Raw genomic sequence first — 16,728 nt, 5'->3', positions numbered from 1 at the left:
ATAGAAAAATGAAAATTCTTAATGAAACTTTCCACAAATACTTTTCAGATGGTATTGTTGATTACAATTATGTTGGAATTAAATGCAGAAAAAAAGATGGACGCTTTTGGAGTTTGGATGTTATATGCCATGGAATTTTTCCCCCAAAACTATTGCCTTCTTGGCATGGCCAGAGTAATCAGGAAAATATTAGATAATTGAAAAGAACAGATAACGTAGGCTGCAGCCAGAAAGCCCACTGCACATACAAGACTCGAAGAGCTCCAGCAAAAGAAGAAGAACAACAACAGCAATTTTGGGGAGGGTGCTGGTGGTGGTGATTTTGATGATGATGATGATGATGAATTTCAAAGAAAATTGGCTTTTGTTTGTTTTCTTAAAACAGATTTGTTCAGAGAGAAAAAAAGAAACAAGTTTCAAAATGAATCTTTCTTTACAGGTAAGAATTTTCATTTGAAAATATTTTCAGTTTCCCAGAACATTGAAAACAAAAAACACATGCTAGGATTTTTATGCTATCAGCTTCACAAATTCACAATAACCAAACCAAAAAAAAAAATTTTCCTAATTTTCTTTAAATATGTTTTTTAGTTTCGTAAGTCCATTGGTGGACGCTTTATAGTAGTTTACTACACATATGAGACCTCTACCACCTTCAATCTTTGTCAGATTTTGAGTGGTGTATTCTAAATACTGTTATTACCTCCACCTTAGCGAAGACAGAAGTATTGTTTTCAGTTGTGTTTGTTTGTTTGTTTGTTTGTCCATGAGCAAGATATCTCAAGGACCATTGGATGGATTCAGATGAAACTTCCAGGGATGTTTTTGTTACATATTGTACACACAGCATTGTTCAACACCCAACTTGTCCCTTGCATTGTATCGTCCCTATTTGTCTTGTAGCCAATAAAAGAAAGTATTATTATTATCATTATTATTATTATTATTATTATCATTATTATTATTATCATTATTATTATTATCATTATTATTATCATTATTATTATTATCATTGTTGTTATTATTATTATTATTATCATCATCATCATCATCATCATCATAGATGTCACACAGTATACAATATTGTGAGGTTGTTGAATGAAGATATTGTGTCTACCGGGGGTTTGTACTGTTTGCCAAGTCACAACAAGGACCTCAGACAGACAGTACTTTACGCAATATGTATGCAGTTCCAAGTAATGCCAACTTATTGTTATTATTATTATTATTATTATTATTATCTTTATTGAGAGAGTAGTGCATGCCATCGTACTGACACTGGGGTACAAATTTACAAAGCTCAATATCCCTATTATAACTACCTGCCTGATGGAAAATACACCAGGTACATGCACCACAACCATATGTGCAATCTAAGGCGATTGCATATCAATATAAACAGAATTTTTCTTCAGGCTGAGTATAAACATTGCCTGCTCGGTAGTGAAGTGAAAGCACGTTATAAAAATAAAACTACTGAACAATAATAATAATAATAATAATAATAATAATCCTTTCTACTAAAGGCACAAAGTCTGAAATTTTGGGGCAGGAGGTAAGTCTATTACATCGACCCTACTACTTGACCGATACTTAATTTATCGACCCCGAAAGAATGAAAGGCAAAGTCAAACTCAGTGGAATTTGAACTCATAACGTAAAGACAGACACAAAGCATTTTGCTCAGTATGCTAACAGTTCTGCCAGCTTACTGTCTTTTTAATAATAATAATAATAATAATGATAATAATAATGATAGTAATAATAATAATAGTTATAGTAATAATAATAATGATAACAACAATGATGACAAATTAATAACAAGAAAATAATAATAATAAATATGCTATTGTTGTTAATTGAAAAAGATTGTTATATTTTATAAGAATGAAAATGACTTTTCTATAAAGAATTTGAAATAAAATGAATTTAAATCTTTCTACTGCTTATCTTTAAGACGATGCAATCGAAGGTACCTGACACATATTCCGTAGACAACAAACTGGAACTGCCATCTCCTAAACAAGTAATTTTTTTTTTCCTTTCTGCTACAATTGAATTAAAAAAAAAAATGGGGGCATAGCAAGGTATGGTTGTGTGGTCGAGAAACTTGCTTCAATTTCACTGAGTGGCACCTTAGCTAAGTGTCTTCTTCTGCAACTCCAGACTGACCAGAGCCTTGTAAATGAATTTCATAGATGAAATCTCAAAGAAGCCTGTCATATATATATGTATGTGTGTGTGTACATGTATGTACATGCGTGTATGTGTATATATATATATATATATCAGGTCATTAAGAATGAAATGTCTGATTTTCTGTCAATATCTTCTGCTGAACCACAAAGTCACGGGGACATAAACACACCAACATTGACTGTTGAGTGGTGGTGGCTGAACGAATACAGACACAAAGGCACACACACATAGATAATACATATAACTATGTGTGTGTGTATGTATATATATATCTACATGTATGTATGTATGTATGTATGTATGTATGTATGTGTGTATATATATGTGTATATTTGTATATATATATATATATATGACAGGCTTCTTGCAGTTTCCGTCTACCAAATCCACTCACAAGGCCTTGGTCAGCCTGAGGCTATAGTAGAAAGCACTCACCCAAAGTACCATGCAGTAGGACTGAACCAAGAACCATTTGGTTGGGAAGCAAACTTCTTACCACACAGCCACTAAGATTTATTTCTATTTACAGGTTAGCACAAAGAAGAAAACATGCTTTGATGAAAGGACTATCATTAGCAAATCTGAAAACTACACCAATGTCTCATCAGTGTGTAAGAGTGAATCTTGGGAGAATGAAGAAAGTGTGGAGAATAAAAATAAACCGAAATTACTTAGACAGTTAGAATTCTTTTTGGAGAAAGAATTATATTTGCTTGGAGTTAGCAGTCATGATGTTAATGACACTTCTCTGCAGGTAAAACTCTCAATGAATTTGTTTATTACAACTTTTATTTTATGCCCAGAAACTAAAAGAAACCTATTGTGTATGTATATGTGTATACATGATGGCTGTCTGCTTGTTAGCCAAGCATGGCTATCAGTAACTGGTTGACTTATAACTGATTGTTCCTGTGAACATGAGATCGATAGTGACTCATGAAGCCAGTGAGAGACTTAGAAAGTTTGCAAAGACTGCAAACTAAATCTCTGTTTCCAGCCTGACAATTAGGCCACTCAGGGATCCTTATCGGTTTTCAAATGTCTCGTGGGTCTGGAGCAGCTCATGCAAGTTTTGCCTTGTACTTCACATCTCCAGATGGACAAACAGACAGACAGAGAGACAACAGATGTATGAATGGCAGATCAAGCAAATTACTAAAATGATGTCATCCAAGGGTCTGTAAAGCGAGATTTGGTTCAGAACCAAACACTATGAATCTCTGAGTAGCTCAGTGGATTAAGAGGTTTTTATAACTGCATTACACACACACACATGCATACATACACATACACACACATGCATACATACATACATACATACATACATAGACACACACACACATACACATGCATACACACACACACACACACACACACATAAACTGGCACTCCACAGACACACGTACCCTTCATGTAGTTCTCAGGGAAATTCAGTGTGACAAGGCTGGCCCTTTGAAATACAGGTATCACTCATTTTTATCAGCTGAGTGAAATGAAGCAACATGGAATAAAGTACCTTGCTCAAGACTGGACACGCATATACACACTGTCACATACATCTACAATTATGATTTTATTGTCATTGTTTGTAAATATGTTTCCAAACCATTTTTCATATATTTTAAATGAATTACTTTGAATCGTTATTGATCTCCATGTAATATTTCTCTATGTTGTATGTTATTTATCACTGTAATATCCTTTTATTTTACGATAGGCTCACCAAGAAGCTTTTGAATATTTAATTGATAACTTTAGGACATACAAAAGTTTATTGTCTTCTATCAAAAATTCATATGACCTAACTCTGAGTAAACTGCGGTCGCAACTCCACGAATTAAATTTAATGAAGGTGAGTAAAGTATTGAAAGAAGGAGTTTGAGATATTGCAAAAATTTATAAAAATTTATAAAATTTGGCTGTTGTGGTAAGATGTTTGCTTCCAAACCACATATTTCAGTTCCATTATGTGGCACCTTAGACAAGTATCTTCTACTGTAGCACCAGGCAGACCAAAACCTTGTGAGTGGATTTAGTAGACAGAAACTGAAACCATCCCACTGTGTGTGTGTGTGTGTGTGTATCATCATCACCACCATCATCATCATCATAAATGGGACAAGAACGCAAAATATCCAGACAGTTAGGTTATACTCGAGATTGCTCCAATCTGGCCAGGCCCAAGGGAAAACTAAGCTAAGAGCACTAAATTCCTTGGAAGAAAGCAGCGAAGGTATATGAAAACAAGGACGGAGAATGTATGTATGTATGGATGGATGGATGGATGGATGGATGGATGGATGGATGGGTGTATGCATACATGCATGTATGTATGTATGCGTGTATGTATTATGCATGTATGTATGTTCTTTTATTCTTTTATTTGTTTCAGTCTGGCCATGCTGGAGCACCACCTTTAGTCAAACAAATCAATCCCAGGACTTGTTCTTTGTAAACCTAGTACTTATTCTATTGGTCTCTTTTGCTGAACTGCTAAGTTATGGAGATGTAAACACACCAACATCAGTTGTCAAGTGATGGTGGTGGCACAAACAAAGACACATACACAAATATATACATACATACATACATACATACATACACATACACACACACACACACACACACACACACACACACACACACACATATATATATATATATATATATATATGTATGTATGTACGATAGGATTCTTTCAGTTTCCGTCTACCAAATCCACTCACAAGGCTTTGGTCGGCCTGAAGCTACAATAGAAGACATTTGCCCAAGGTGCCACACAGTGGGACTGAACCCAGAACCATGTGGTTGGGAAGCAAGCTTCTTACCACACAGCTACTCCTGCACATTTAATTTTAAAAAAAAAACAGAGAAGAAAGAAAAAGAAAAAATTAAAAAACAAAAAGAGGACATAGCACAAGCAATGTATTAATATGACACTCAGAGAAGGAAAAGAGTAGTTGTTTTTTATTTTGAGCATAGCTCTTCTTCCGAAACAGGAAAAATGGGAAAGTTCAAAGGGAAGAAGGACGAAGGAGGACAAAATCGCCGATAATCCATCTGCAGTTATATATCTCCTTTTATGTATATGTAGCTGTGAAAAATGCAATTAAGTTTTATTTCTATTTTATTTGGCTCTTCAGCAAATGGTTGTTACTACTGCTGAAAAATATGAGAAGAAGATCATGGACGTTTATGAGGACAAGAAGCAAGGTAAGGTAAATTTTTTGTAAGTAAAATATCACATAGGAAATATTATATTATAATTAATGATATTATATCAGTGAAGGCCATATCTAATAATTTGAATATTTAAAAAAAAGTATATTCAGATGTCTACCAAATCCATTCCCAGTGCTTTGATAGTCTGTTACATTAGAACTGAACATGAAACCACATGGATTGGAAGCAAACTTCTTAACCACAGCTATACAGGTGTGGCTGCATGGTAAGAAGCTTGCTTCCCAACCACATGGTTCCAGGTTCATTCTCCATTTCCCACTCAATATTTCACATTTTCTCTGCTTCCATTCTTTTCCTAGCTATTTGTCTGTCTACCTTATTATTCACTCCTAGATACATTTATCCATGATGGCACATGGCCTAATGGCTAGGTTGTTGTACTCCTGACCATAAGATTGTGGTTTCGATTCCCAGAACTTACAATGCATTTTGTCCTTGAGCAAAGCTCTTCATTTCACATTGGTCCAGTCCACTCAGCTGTAAATGAGTAACACTCAGTTAACTGGTGGCCCATTCAGGGGGAATGTTGTGATCTTGGTCACTTATATGCCATGCAAACCAGGTAACTGGCCCTATGAGTACTACAGCTTGAGGCAGCAATGTCCAGGGAACTTACTTTAGGCTCTTTTTTTAATTTTTTTCACATTTATCCATCCATCTCTCTCTCTGTGCCTGTTTGTCCACCTGTCTGATCTATTTCTGTCAATCTTTTCTTGTTTGATTAATATTAGATTTTTTTTTTCTTTTCTTTTTTATGTATTGCTTTTTGAAGAACTTGTTTTGGTTGAAGAACAGAACCTCAGGCTGCAGAAAAACGTGAACATTTTGTTAGAGAATAAAAGGGAGATTGAATATATATTGAGTAGATTGAAGGAGGAAGTAAACAATATTCACGAGAAATATGATAAGGAGCTTAGTCATCATAAGATGTTAGTCACCGAAATAAACCATCTTCATGCCCAGCAGCAATTCACAATGAAACAAATTCTGAAGCGCCGACCGTCAGACTGTCCACCATCAGAAGTCCAAGAAGATCCCGTTCTTCTTAAGAATGCAGTCATGTGCGTTTTTGCTTATCACTTCCATCACTGTCATTACCACTGCCCCCACTCCTACTACCACCACTGCATCATAGCTGTTACTGTTCATTAATCATCTATCGTTATCATTATCATACATATTAAAAAGGGTGGAGTGCTGGCAGAATTGTTAGCATGTTGGGCAAAATGCTTAGCGGCATTTCGTCTGCCGCTATGTTCTGAGTTCAAATTCTGCCGAGGTCGACTCTGCCATTCATCCTTTCGGGCTCGATTAAATAAGTACCAGCTATTCACTGGGGTCAATGTAATCAACTTAACCCCCATCATTAAGCTGCCTTTGTGACAAAGATTTGAAATCATTACCATACGTACATTATTTACATTTGACGGATAATTGTCCTCATCTTGTTTGTTGTTAACACAGCGTTTTGGCTGATACACCCTCCAGCCTTCTTCAGGTGTCTTGGGGAAATTTTGAACCTGGGTTCTCATTCCTTGGGTATTTTTTGATGTTATTATTATTACTGTTATTGTTCAGGTCATTGCTTGGAATCGAACTCGGAATCTTGGGGTTAGTTTCCAAGCAGTGACTGGAATCTTGAGGTCGATTTCATCCTTTCGGGGGTCAATAACTTGAGTACCAGTTGAGCACGGGGTCGATTTAATCGATATACCCAACTTCCTCAAAACTGCTGGCCTTGTACCAAAATGTGAAACCAATGTTAATTAGCATTGTTAGGTAATGAGCTAGTGGAAATAACATGCCAGACAAAAAGCATTGTGGCATTTCTTCTGGCTTCAAGTGCTGAGTTCAAATTCCACCAAGGTTGACTTTGCCTTTCATCCTTTCAAGGTTCAATGAAATAAGTACCAGTTGAGCACCAGGTTCAATGTAATCAGGTAACCCCCACCCTACCCCACAGCCACACCCCTGCACGAAAAAATTTTAGGTCCTGTGCCTATAAGTACAAAGAATATTAATTAGCACTGTTTATTTTTAAAGTTTGTTAATAGAAATGTTATCTTTTGCTGAAATTAAACGCTTAATAACATTGAATAGAATTTGAAGAGAGAGAACTCTTTCCACTCTTACTTTCTATTGCAGAGAGGCAAAACTAAAAGAAAGAAATGCAAGCCAAATGTTTGCTACAATAACGGCAAATTATTGTGATGTTATACCAAAAAAAGATTATGATTCCGTCAAAAAGAAATATGATGTAAGCCATTTTCTTTGTCTCATATGTGGGTGTGTACTGAAAAGTCCCTGGCTTTGGATAAAAGAAAATACAGGAAGATCTGCTCTAGGTATACCATAATCCCGGCTAATCAAGGGTCCTATCATAAGCAACCATCATTATTCTTTCTGGCTGGATTCCCAAGCATGACCAACTAAGACTATAGATATAATCCAACCATCTTGTTCTTGGTCTGTAAATAAATGAAAGAAATTAAATTTGGTAATTATTGCAGATGAAGATTTCGAGTATTTCTCCAATAAATTTGTAGAAATTGTATAAAACTCATTGATAGGTTATAAATTTTTTGATCAAAGCATTAAAATATTTTTTTTATTTATTTATTTTTTTTTTCCAGGAAGAAAAGATGAACTATGAAGATTTACTGAACACTTACAAACTATTTGAATCTGAACATGGGTAAATCTGATCCTATTATCACAACCTTTTGCTATTTTTATTCAATATTTTATTCTAGTTTAAGGTGGTGGTGAGCTGGCAGAATCATCAGCAAACAGGACAGTATTTCCTCTGAATTTACGTTTTTGAGTTCAAATTTCGCTAAGGTTGACTTTCTCGTTCATTCTTTTGGAGTTGATAAAAGAACCAGTGAATAATAATAAGAATAACAACAGCAATAACAATTACGAAAAGATGAAGAGGAGGAGGAAGGGAAGGAGGAGGAAGGGAAGGAGGAGGAAGAAGATGAAGAAAAGGTGTATGTGTGTATGTATGTATATATATATTTATATATGTGTGTGTGTGAAGGCGCATGGCTCAGTGGTTAGAGCGTTGAGCTTAACGATCGTGAGGTTGTGAGATCGATTCCCGAACCGAGCTGCGTATTGTGTTCTTGAGCGAGGTATTTTATTTCACTGACTGGTGGCATCAAGTACTGTTGTACCGCAACATGGTGCATCTTTCTTTTGCAGTACTTTTCCCCTGTTCGTTGATCTTTGTGATGGCTGAAATGAATGAACAGCATGCTTCTATGAAATTCTGGTTTCTGCTGGGGAAAACAGCAGCCAAAGCAATTGTCATGCTTCAAACTGCTTACCAACACAGACACACACACACACACACACACAACTGGATATTTTTTATTTGAAGGTCATCACTGGTGACGAAAGCTGATGTTACGGAATTTGCAGATGTAGAAGAGGTGAAGATAAAAATGATGAAGGTATTAAATGGCATCACTTCTCAAGACTTCCAGCACTGCTTCGGATAGTGGAAAATGCCTCTGGACCGATGCATTGCTTCAAATGGAGAATACTTTGAAGGCGATAAAAGTGTAAACATGTAAAACTAAATGAATAAAATAATATTGCAAAATTCCGGTTTCTTTTGGGTCCCCCCCTCGTACATATATATATATATATATATATATATATATGTGTGTATATGCAATTATAAAGCGAAATGAAGTCAGTTTGTGTTCAGTGATTTCTAGAATTGATTAAGATTCTAAAATCAAGATTAAATTGTTTTCTTTGACGTTTAAATAAAATACATTCTATTTCTATGCTGTGTCAAAAGTTTCTCAATGTTTTCTGTTTTCTTTAAAACAGAATTTTATTAAAGATGAACCAAAATCTAACAGAGGAAAGGAACCATTATTACCAACAGCAGCAGAAACTACAGTCAATAACAGGAGCAATGTATGTATTACATTTTCTCACAAAACGATACATTTACTTGGAATTACATATGTAGGACTTAAGTTTCTTATAAGAAAATTATATCATACATTCACATCACAGTATGGATTCTCATCCTGAACAACACTCAAATGGTCTCTTGCTATTGGAAAATTTGATAAAAAACAAACTTCTCTTTGGCATTGATAAGTCTGTTAACAATGTTTTGGTATGGCAAACTTGCATGGCAAATGTCTTCTACTCTAGCCTCTGGCTTTCTTTTGAGATTTGGCTGACTTATGAGATTTGGTTGACTTATGAGATTTGGTCTTGGTTGACAGAAAGTGAAAGAAACTTGTGTGTGTTGGTTGGTAGGTAGGTAGCTATGCATGCTCTTTTCTGTTTATAAATATTAAAATTTTTCTGAAGAAGGAGCTGGTTTCTAACAAACATACAAAGCTTCTTCGTTGGAATGAAGATAACAAAAACAATGCCACATTTTAAACCTGTGAAAAGTCTTGCATAGTTTCAACCAAAACCAAAAACTTTATATTTTATGATAAAATGAACAATGGGTAAACATATACACCACACTTGGTAGTCATAGTTGTTACATACCTAAAATAATTTTTCTTTTTAAGAAAACTAACACTTGTTTATATTTCATTGTTTAGACAACATTGGAAGAAATGTATTGGCTATATCACTGGCGAAGATGTCAGCTGGCAAGAAATATCTTCTGAGGCAGCCTCCCAGGAACTTTTACAAGTTTTAATACAAACTATCAGTGCTAAAGAAGCTGCTCATCTTGAAATGGATATAACTTCATTTACTGGAAAGGTTTCTATTAACTTCATTTATTACAGTCTTTTAATATCATTTGTTTTTACTCTTTTATTTGTTTCTGCAGCCATGCTGGGGCACTGCCTCAATGGGTCTGAGTTAAACAAATTGACCTCAGTTCTTATATTTGTTTTGTTTTGGGGTTTTTTTAAGCTTAGTGTTTATTCTGTCTTTCTCTTTTTGCGAACGACTAAATTACAGGGATCTAAACAAATCAAACACGAACACAAAGACACACATACACCATATGTATGGTACAAATGGCGTTAGTACAAGCCGGAGTCAGAGAACAAAGAGTACCATTTATTGTCGGGTAGTTGCAAGGTTGTCATTCTTGCTGTTTGGATATAGGTGCAGCCTTCGACCTTGACCCAGCAAACTTTTAAACAAGAATATTTTGACCAAACATAACTATTTACTTGTTAAAATCTTTGTCTATATGACATAGTTAACGTATGTATATCGGTGAAAAGTCAGAGGCTACAACGGGCCCCTTTGGTAAAGATTCCTTTATCAGTGGTTAATCGCACAGGCAAGTGATTGTATAACTATCCAGACTATGTCCAACTTACACGATATAATCTACAAGATCTGTTTTTAGTCAAAAAGTACCTCTTTTATTATATTACTAGCAGAAATACCCGGTGTTGCCCGGGTTAAAGAGAATAATGAAATCTAAAAACGCCGTCTAGACTACGCATCATCTTTATATATAGAGATGTATATACACACACGCACCCAAACACACGTATATATATGTATATCAATATAAATATATGAACGTCAATGAAGTTTCGTAAAAGAAGGTGATCATGTACATACTTTCTTGCTGTTGTGATTATAACACCTCGTTGTAAACAATGTTCCTTGTTTTCCCTTGTGGAGCATATACAAATAGGTTTTTTTTGCTGCCCACTCTTGAGCAGCCAACATACAGTTGTCCATGTGAGAAGCAGGGCTTTTCCAAGAGAAGACCAGCTACAGACAGTGTTTTTCTGATGTTTATTATTATTTTTTTGTTTAGCACAATATGTCCACAAAGGAATCTGTCTTTTCTACGATGAAAAACTGCAGCTTCTAGCTTTTTAATGATACACACATTCCCACTCTTGATAGGTAATTTAGGCGAAGGTGTGACTGTGTGATAAGAAGCTTGCTTCCCAACCACATACTTCTGGGGTCAGTCCCAGTGCACGGCACCTTGGGTAGGCATCTTCTACTATAGCCCTAGGCTGACCAAAATCTTGTGAGTGGATCTGGTAAAATGAAACCTGTCATATATATTTATAACAATTTAGCTAGGTGTTAAATAACCATCTAAGGGATATTAAATATCTGAAGAATTTACTGGGTTTTTGGTTTTTTTTTACCTATATCAATAATAATGTTATGAATTATCGCTCTTAACAAATAGGTAAATAAATAAAATAAACACAGTTTATCAATATATAAATATTAATTAGAAATGGAAACCAAAACAAAAAAAAAAAATTATTGTTTTGATCTCCATTTCAAATTTATATATATATATGTGTACTGAACGTCAGACTAATATATTCCATGTGCACATCTTGTTTCTTATTGTTATTTTTAAGGTTCATTTGATTTGACTGTGTGTGTGTGTACGTATGTGTGTCTTTGTGTCTGTGTTTGTCTCCCACTACCGCTTGACAACCGGTGTTGGTTTGTTTACATCCTTAAAAGCTAGCGGTTCAGCATGGGGTTGATTCATTCGACTGAAGTTCTTCAAGGCAGTGCCCCAGAATGGCCACATTCTAATGTGCCTAGAGTAGAAAAAGAAAGTTACGAGGACCTAAACACACCAACATTGGCTATGAAGCAATGGTTGGGATAAAAACACAGACACAAAGACACACACATAAATATATATATGACGGGCTTCTTTCTGAGTTCAGTGGGACTGAACTCAGAACCATGTGGTTGGAAAGCAAGCTTCTTACCACACAGTCACACCTGTGCCATTATTGTAAAAAAAATTTTTAAGTTTACTGAAATTTAGACAATAATAAAGTTTCTTTGAAGTAGTTTTAAGTTTCCACATTCTCTTATAGGGTCTTTCTCCAGATGTTCCGAAACTCTTAAGATATGAAGGGAAAATTAGTAACCGACGGATGACTCAGCGAGATTGTGTTTACTTCATTAAAGATATTTGGTCTCACCGTGTATATGAAGAAGTGAGTATGTTGACCACTGAAACAAAACTGTGAACATAGCATTACTTTGAAGATGACAATCAATAAGATTTAAACCATTAATACTATTAGGTTGTCCCAAAAATAATGGCTATTCTAAGTGTTGTGTTTTGAAATGCAACTTTATCATCGTATCTTAATTATATTTTAGGAGAATTTCGACATACTTAATAATTGATGCATGATCTTTAATAATTTTCTACTTATTTAAGACAGAAAACACTCTTGAAGCACAGGCGCCCTTAATTATGAACATGACAAAAAAAAGGACCTTTGCTTACTTTTCTTGCATGAGTTCAAGCTGGGGAACAATACCTCCCAAACTGCTGCCAATATCAACAGAGCATGGGGAGAGGGGTCCACAAGTGATCACACAGTACAAAGGTAGTTTCAGAAATTCTGTAGTGGTGATGAGAGCCTTGAAGATGAAGAAGGTAGAGGATGGCCATGCAGTCTTGACAGTGAACAACTGAAAGCAGTTGTTGAACAAAATCCACGTCAAAGTGTCAGAGAAATGTCTCAGGCATTTAGTGTCGGTATTGCAACGGTCTCACGCAATCTGCAGAAGATTGGTAAGGTGAAAAAGCTCGATAAATGGGTACCGCATGAGCTCAACGAAAATTGAAAAGTTCAGCGTTTGGAAGTGTGCTCGATGCTCTTTCTGCGAAACACCAATGATCCTTTTCATGACCAAATAGTCACTTGTGATGAAAAGTGGATCCCTTATGATAACCCTTAAACGATCAGGTCAATGGCTTGATCGTGATGAGTCCCCTAAACATTTCCCGAAGCCAAAGTTGCATCAGCAAAAGATTATGGTGACTGTCTGGTGGTCTGCAATTGCTGTTGTCCATTATGGCTTTCTGGAAGCCAATCAGAGCATTACAGCAGAGGTTTACTGCAATCAACTCACTGAAATGCATGCTCACTTGCAAAAAATGAGACCTGCATTGGTGAATTGGCATGGCCCAATCAATCTAGGAGAAAGAAAACTCCAAAATTAATATCCCCTTTCAGTATGCCGTAAGCCAGCATGGAAGAGTATGGCAGATGAAACTAACATAAAGTATATCCAGTAACATAGATTCATATCTTGGAGGTAACCATCTCATGGTAGTATACTTCCTGCTGCAAGTGGAAATAGTGGGAAATGGTGGTGTTTGTGTGCTCTCAAACATGGAAAGACTTTCACTGCAGCTATCATCTCAGAAGTTTTTTCACACTTTGTCTATAAGAAACACATCGTTACTTTGTATGCTTCTAATTAATTGATTACTTTAGTAAGCATTTGCATTGAACAATGAAATTTTCTCAGTTTTGACATTAAAGTTAACCTAGGAAACGGTAGAAATATTATGGATTCAAATCCAAGTAAATCCTTTTTTGTGAGTTTTTATAGGAGAGCAGCCTCACGGAATTTCTTGAGGCTTACATGACGAAGCAATACCCAGATGAAACTTTGAGGATCGAATGGTCTTATACATTCTACTTCACACTAAAACAACTCTCACCAATTAACAATTACATCAAGCTTTTCTGGAAAATACTTAACGAAGAGGTATAGTAGTGGTTATTTACAAACCATCTTTTATCTTTTACTTGCTTCAGTCACTGGACTGTGGTCATGCTGGGGCACCACTTTGAAGGGTTTAGTTGAACAAGTTGACCCTGGTACTTCCCCTTTTTTTTTTTTTTTTTTAGAGCCTGGTACCCATTATATTGGTTTCTGTTGCTAAACTGCTAAGTTACAGGGATGTAAACAAACCAACACTGGTTGTCAAGTGATGGTGGAGAACAAACATATTGGTAGACACAAAGACATACGCATAGATATATATACATACATAAATATATGTGTGTGCATTTATATAGAACAGACTTCTTTTAGTGGAAGTCTAATGGACTTAATTATCAGATATTGGAAATATTTTCTAAAATTATAAAGAAAATTTATTACGTCCTATAAAAAATAGCTTCCAAATTTCTAAGCCAGAATTTGAACCCAAATCTACATTTTTCTATTGTTCTCACTTGTTGCACTAAGAAATTTATGAGCGTAAACTGACCTCTTAGCCTTATTTGAGTCAAACATGGGTCAAGGCTTTACATTTTCTATTTGACTAAACTCTGTTACCTTTTCTCTCTCTAATAGTTACCCATGGATGAACCTAACTATCTACAACTCACTAACTCAAAGTAATTGTAACTTACTTTGTAATGATGACAACAATATATTAAGGATCATTTCAACTAACAATTTATATCTTCTCTCATTTATTCGCTGCATATTATTGTTATATGATTGTTATGATTGGTGATCTTCAATATTTATAAACTGTTAAATTAGATCTTACACTTAACCATTACAAATTGGTGACTTCTGATGTTCTTTAACTGTTACATTCCTAATCAAGTTTAATGTAAATCTATTTCAACAGCTGGAAGAAAGTGTCTACCATTGTCAAGAAATATTCACAAAAAATTTGGAGAACCATTGTCGTATAAATCATAAGACTGAAACGAAATATATCACCAAAACAGAATTCCACACACTTTTAGAAGATTTTTTGAAAGGAACAAAATCAGATTTTATTGCATCATTAGTTGAAAAAGCTACTACACAATTAGAAAGTGAAAAAATTCATGTAGAAAAATTGCTACATGAGGTAAATAATTGCCATTACCAATAATAATATTGTTATAAAACTTTTATTACACTAATTGTGCTGTTCAATCATCTCAAAATAACCATCTTTAATCATTTCAAAATAACCATCATCAGTCATCTCAAAATAACCATCTTTAATCATTTCAAAATAACCATCATCAGTCATCTCAAATAACCTTGAATCATCATCTCAAATAACCTTCTTCAATCATCTCAAAATAACCATCTTATTTATTATCATGACTTGGGATTTATAAAAACGTCTTGTAGGCAATCAAAACAGGTTGTTAATCATCATTTTTGTACCCACTTTTCCAAGCTTCTGTGCATCGGTTGTAGTTTATTTAGGCAGATTTTTCTGTGCCCTTGTTGACTACCCCTACCTGTTCCTTCTAAGCAAGGTAATATTTCTCCATGACCAGATATTTCCTCGCACTGTATTAGAAATGAATGGTACTGCCTATATAACAGTGACACTCATTTACATGCACACACACACGCACACACCAGGTTTGTTTCAGCTTCTGTCTATGAAATCCACTCACTAGGCTTTGGCAGGCCTGGGGCTATAATAGACACTTGCCCAAGGTGTCACACAGTTAATAATAATAATGATGATAATCCTTTCTACTAAAGGCACAAGGCCTGAAATCTTGGGGGAAGAAATAGTTGATTACATCAACCCAAGTGCTTGATTGGTACATTTTTCATCGCCCCCCAAAAAGATAAAAGGCAAAGTCAAGCTCGGTGATTTGAACTCAAACATAAACTATCATATCTACCTACTGACAGCTAAAACTATCATATGTATCTAATGATACCTAAGACTATCATATCTAGAATATGTATGTTAATGAAGAAAACCTTTCTTCCTGAGGATCTGTAAAGACAATTGGTTAAATTGGACTATGAGATACCAAATCCATTGTTTTGCTTCTTTTTTTTCATGAAATCAATTTATCATTTATAAATTACAGTTTAAAGTAAATTAGTTATTTTTTCCTGGCTAATAACTCACACGAACTTAACACTTTATATCACCAATATATCAATTAATGATACTGGTTAGTTAACAGAAGTGGATGTATCAGTTTACAACACGGACTAGTTAACATATCTGACTGTATCAGTTAACATCATTGGTCACTTAACATAATTGGTTGTAACAGAGCTGCTGTTAAGTTTTCTCAGATGTGTTCAGGGTGTCATCAGGCAGAGTATTCTGATCTTTATTGTCCAAGTGGCTATTTTTAATATTCTGTACCTTAATATTTATCATATTACCTTCATACTTTCAGATATGAACCATAATCAAATTGAAGCTATTTCTAAATAATAACAATGTTATTAAACTATGTTAGAAATATCAAGTCATACAATGATATTTCATGGTAATATCTCTTTGTTGTCTAAATAGTCTGCAGAAGGAGAAATTGGTCCATTCTTGAGTTCCATTAGAGAGTGGCTGAGAAGAGCTTGGAAGAATTACATTGAAAATATTTCCAAGATAATTGACATCAAGTAAGTCAACAACTGTTAAAGATAATATTTCTATTGTTGAAATTTTGATAATTTTTCTAAATCTTAATGGTTTCCATGTTCATTATTTACACACACACACACACACACACACACACACACACACAC

General features: G+C 35.0%; 1 protein-coding gene across 1 annotated transcript in view; it reads left to right on the top strand.

Annotated features, from left to right (window-relative positions):
* The window catches only part of LOC106877016 (translin-associated factor X-interacting protein 1), a 40,590-nt gene that overhangs the window by 946 nt on the left and 22,916 nt on the right, over positions 1-16,728 (top strand). Inside the window, exons 2-15 of the mRNA XM_052974680.1 lie at positions 386-439; positions 1,958-2,026; positions 2,729-2,953; positions 3,917-4,051; positions 5,343-5,412; positions 6,215-6,503; positions 7,588-7,699; positions 8,076-8,137; positions 9,289-9,378; positions 10,032-10,197; positions 12,273-12,395; positions 13,813-13,971; positions 14,852-15,079; positions 16,499-16,602. Of these exons, the coding sequence (XP_052830640.1) occupies positions 422-439; positions 1,958-2,026; positions 2,729-2,953; positions 3,917-4,051; positions 5,343-5,412; positions 6,215-6,503; positions 7,588-7,699; positions 8,076-8,137; positions 9,289-9,378; positions 10,032-10,197; positions 12,273-12,395; positions 13,813-13,971; positions 14,852-15,079; positions 16,499-16,602 (1,850 nt within the window). The 5' untranslated portion in view covers positions 386-421. The remainder of the gene's footprint in view (positions 1-385; positions 440-1,957; positions 2,027-2,728; positions 2,954-3,916; positions 4,052-5,342; positions 5,413-6,214; positions 6,504-7,587; positions 7,700-8,075; positions 8,138-9,288; positions 9,379-10,031; positions 10,198-12,272; positions 12,396-13,812; positions 13,972-14,851; positions 15,080-16,498; positions 16,603-16,728) is intronic.

This window comes from Octopus bimaculoides, chromosome 19 (assembly GCF_001194135.2).
Source record: "Octopus bimaculoides isolate UCB-OBI-ISO-001 chromosome 19, ASM119413v2, whole genome shotgun sequence".
Lineage (NCBI taxonomy): Eukaryota > Metazoa > Mollusca > Cephalopoda > Octopoda > Octopodidae > Octopus > Octopus bimaculoides.
Note: the sequence above shows the minus strand (reverse complement) of the source record. Positions and strands in the feature narration are given on the sequence as shown.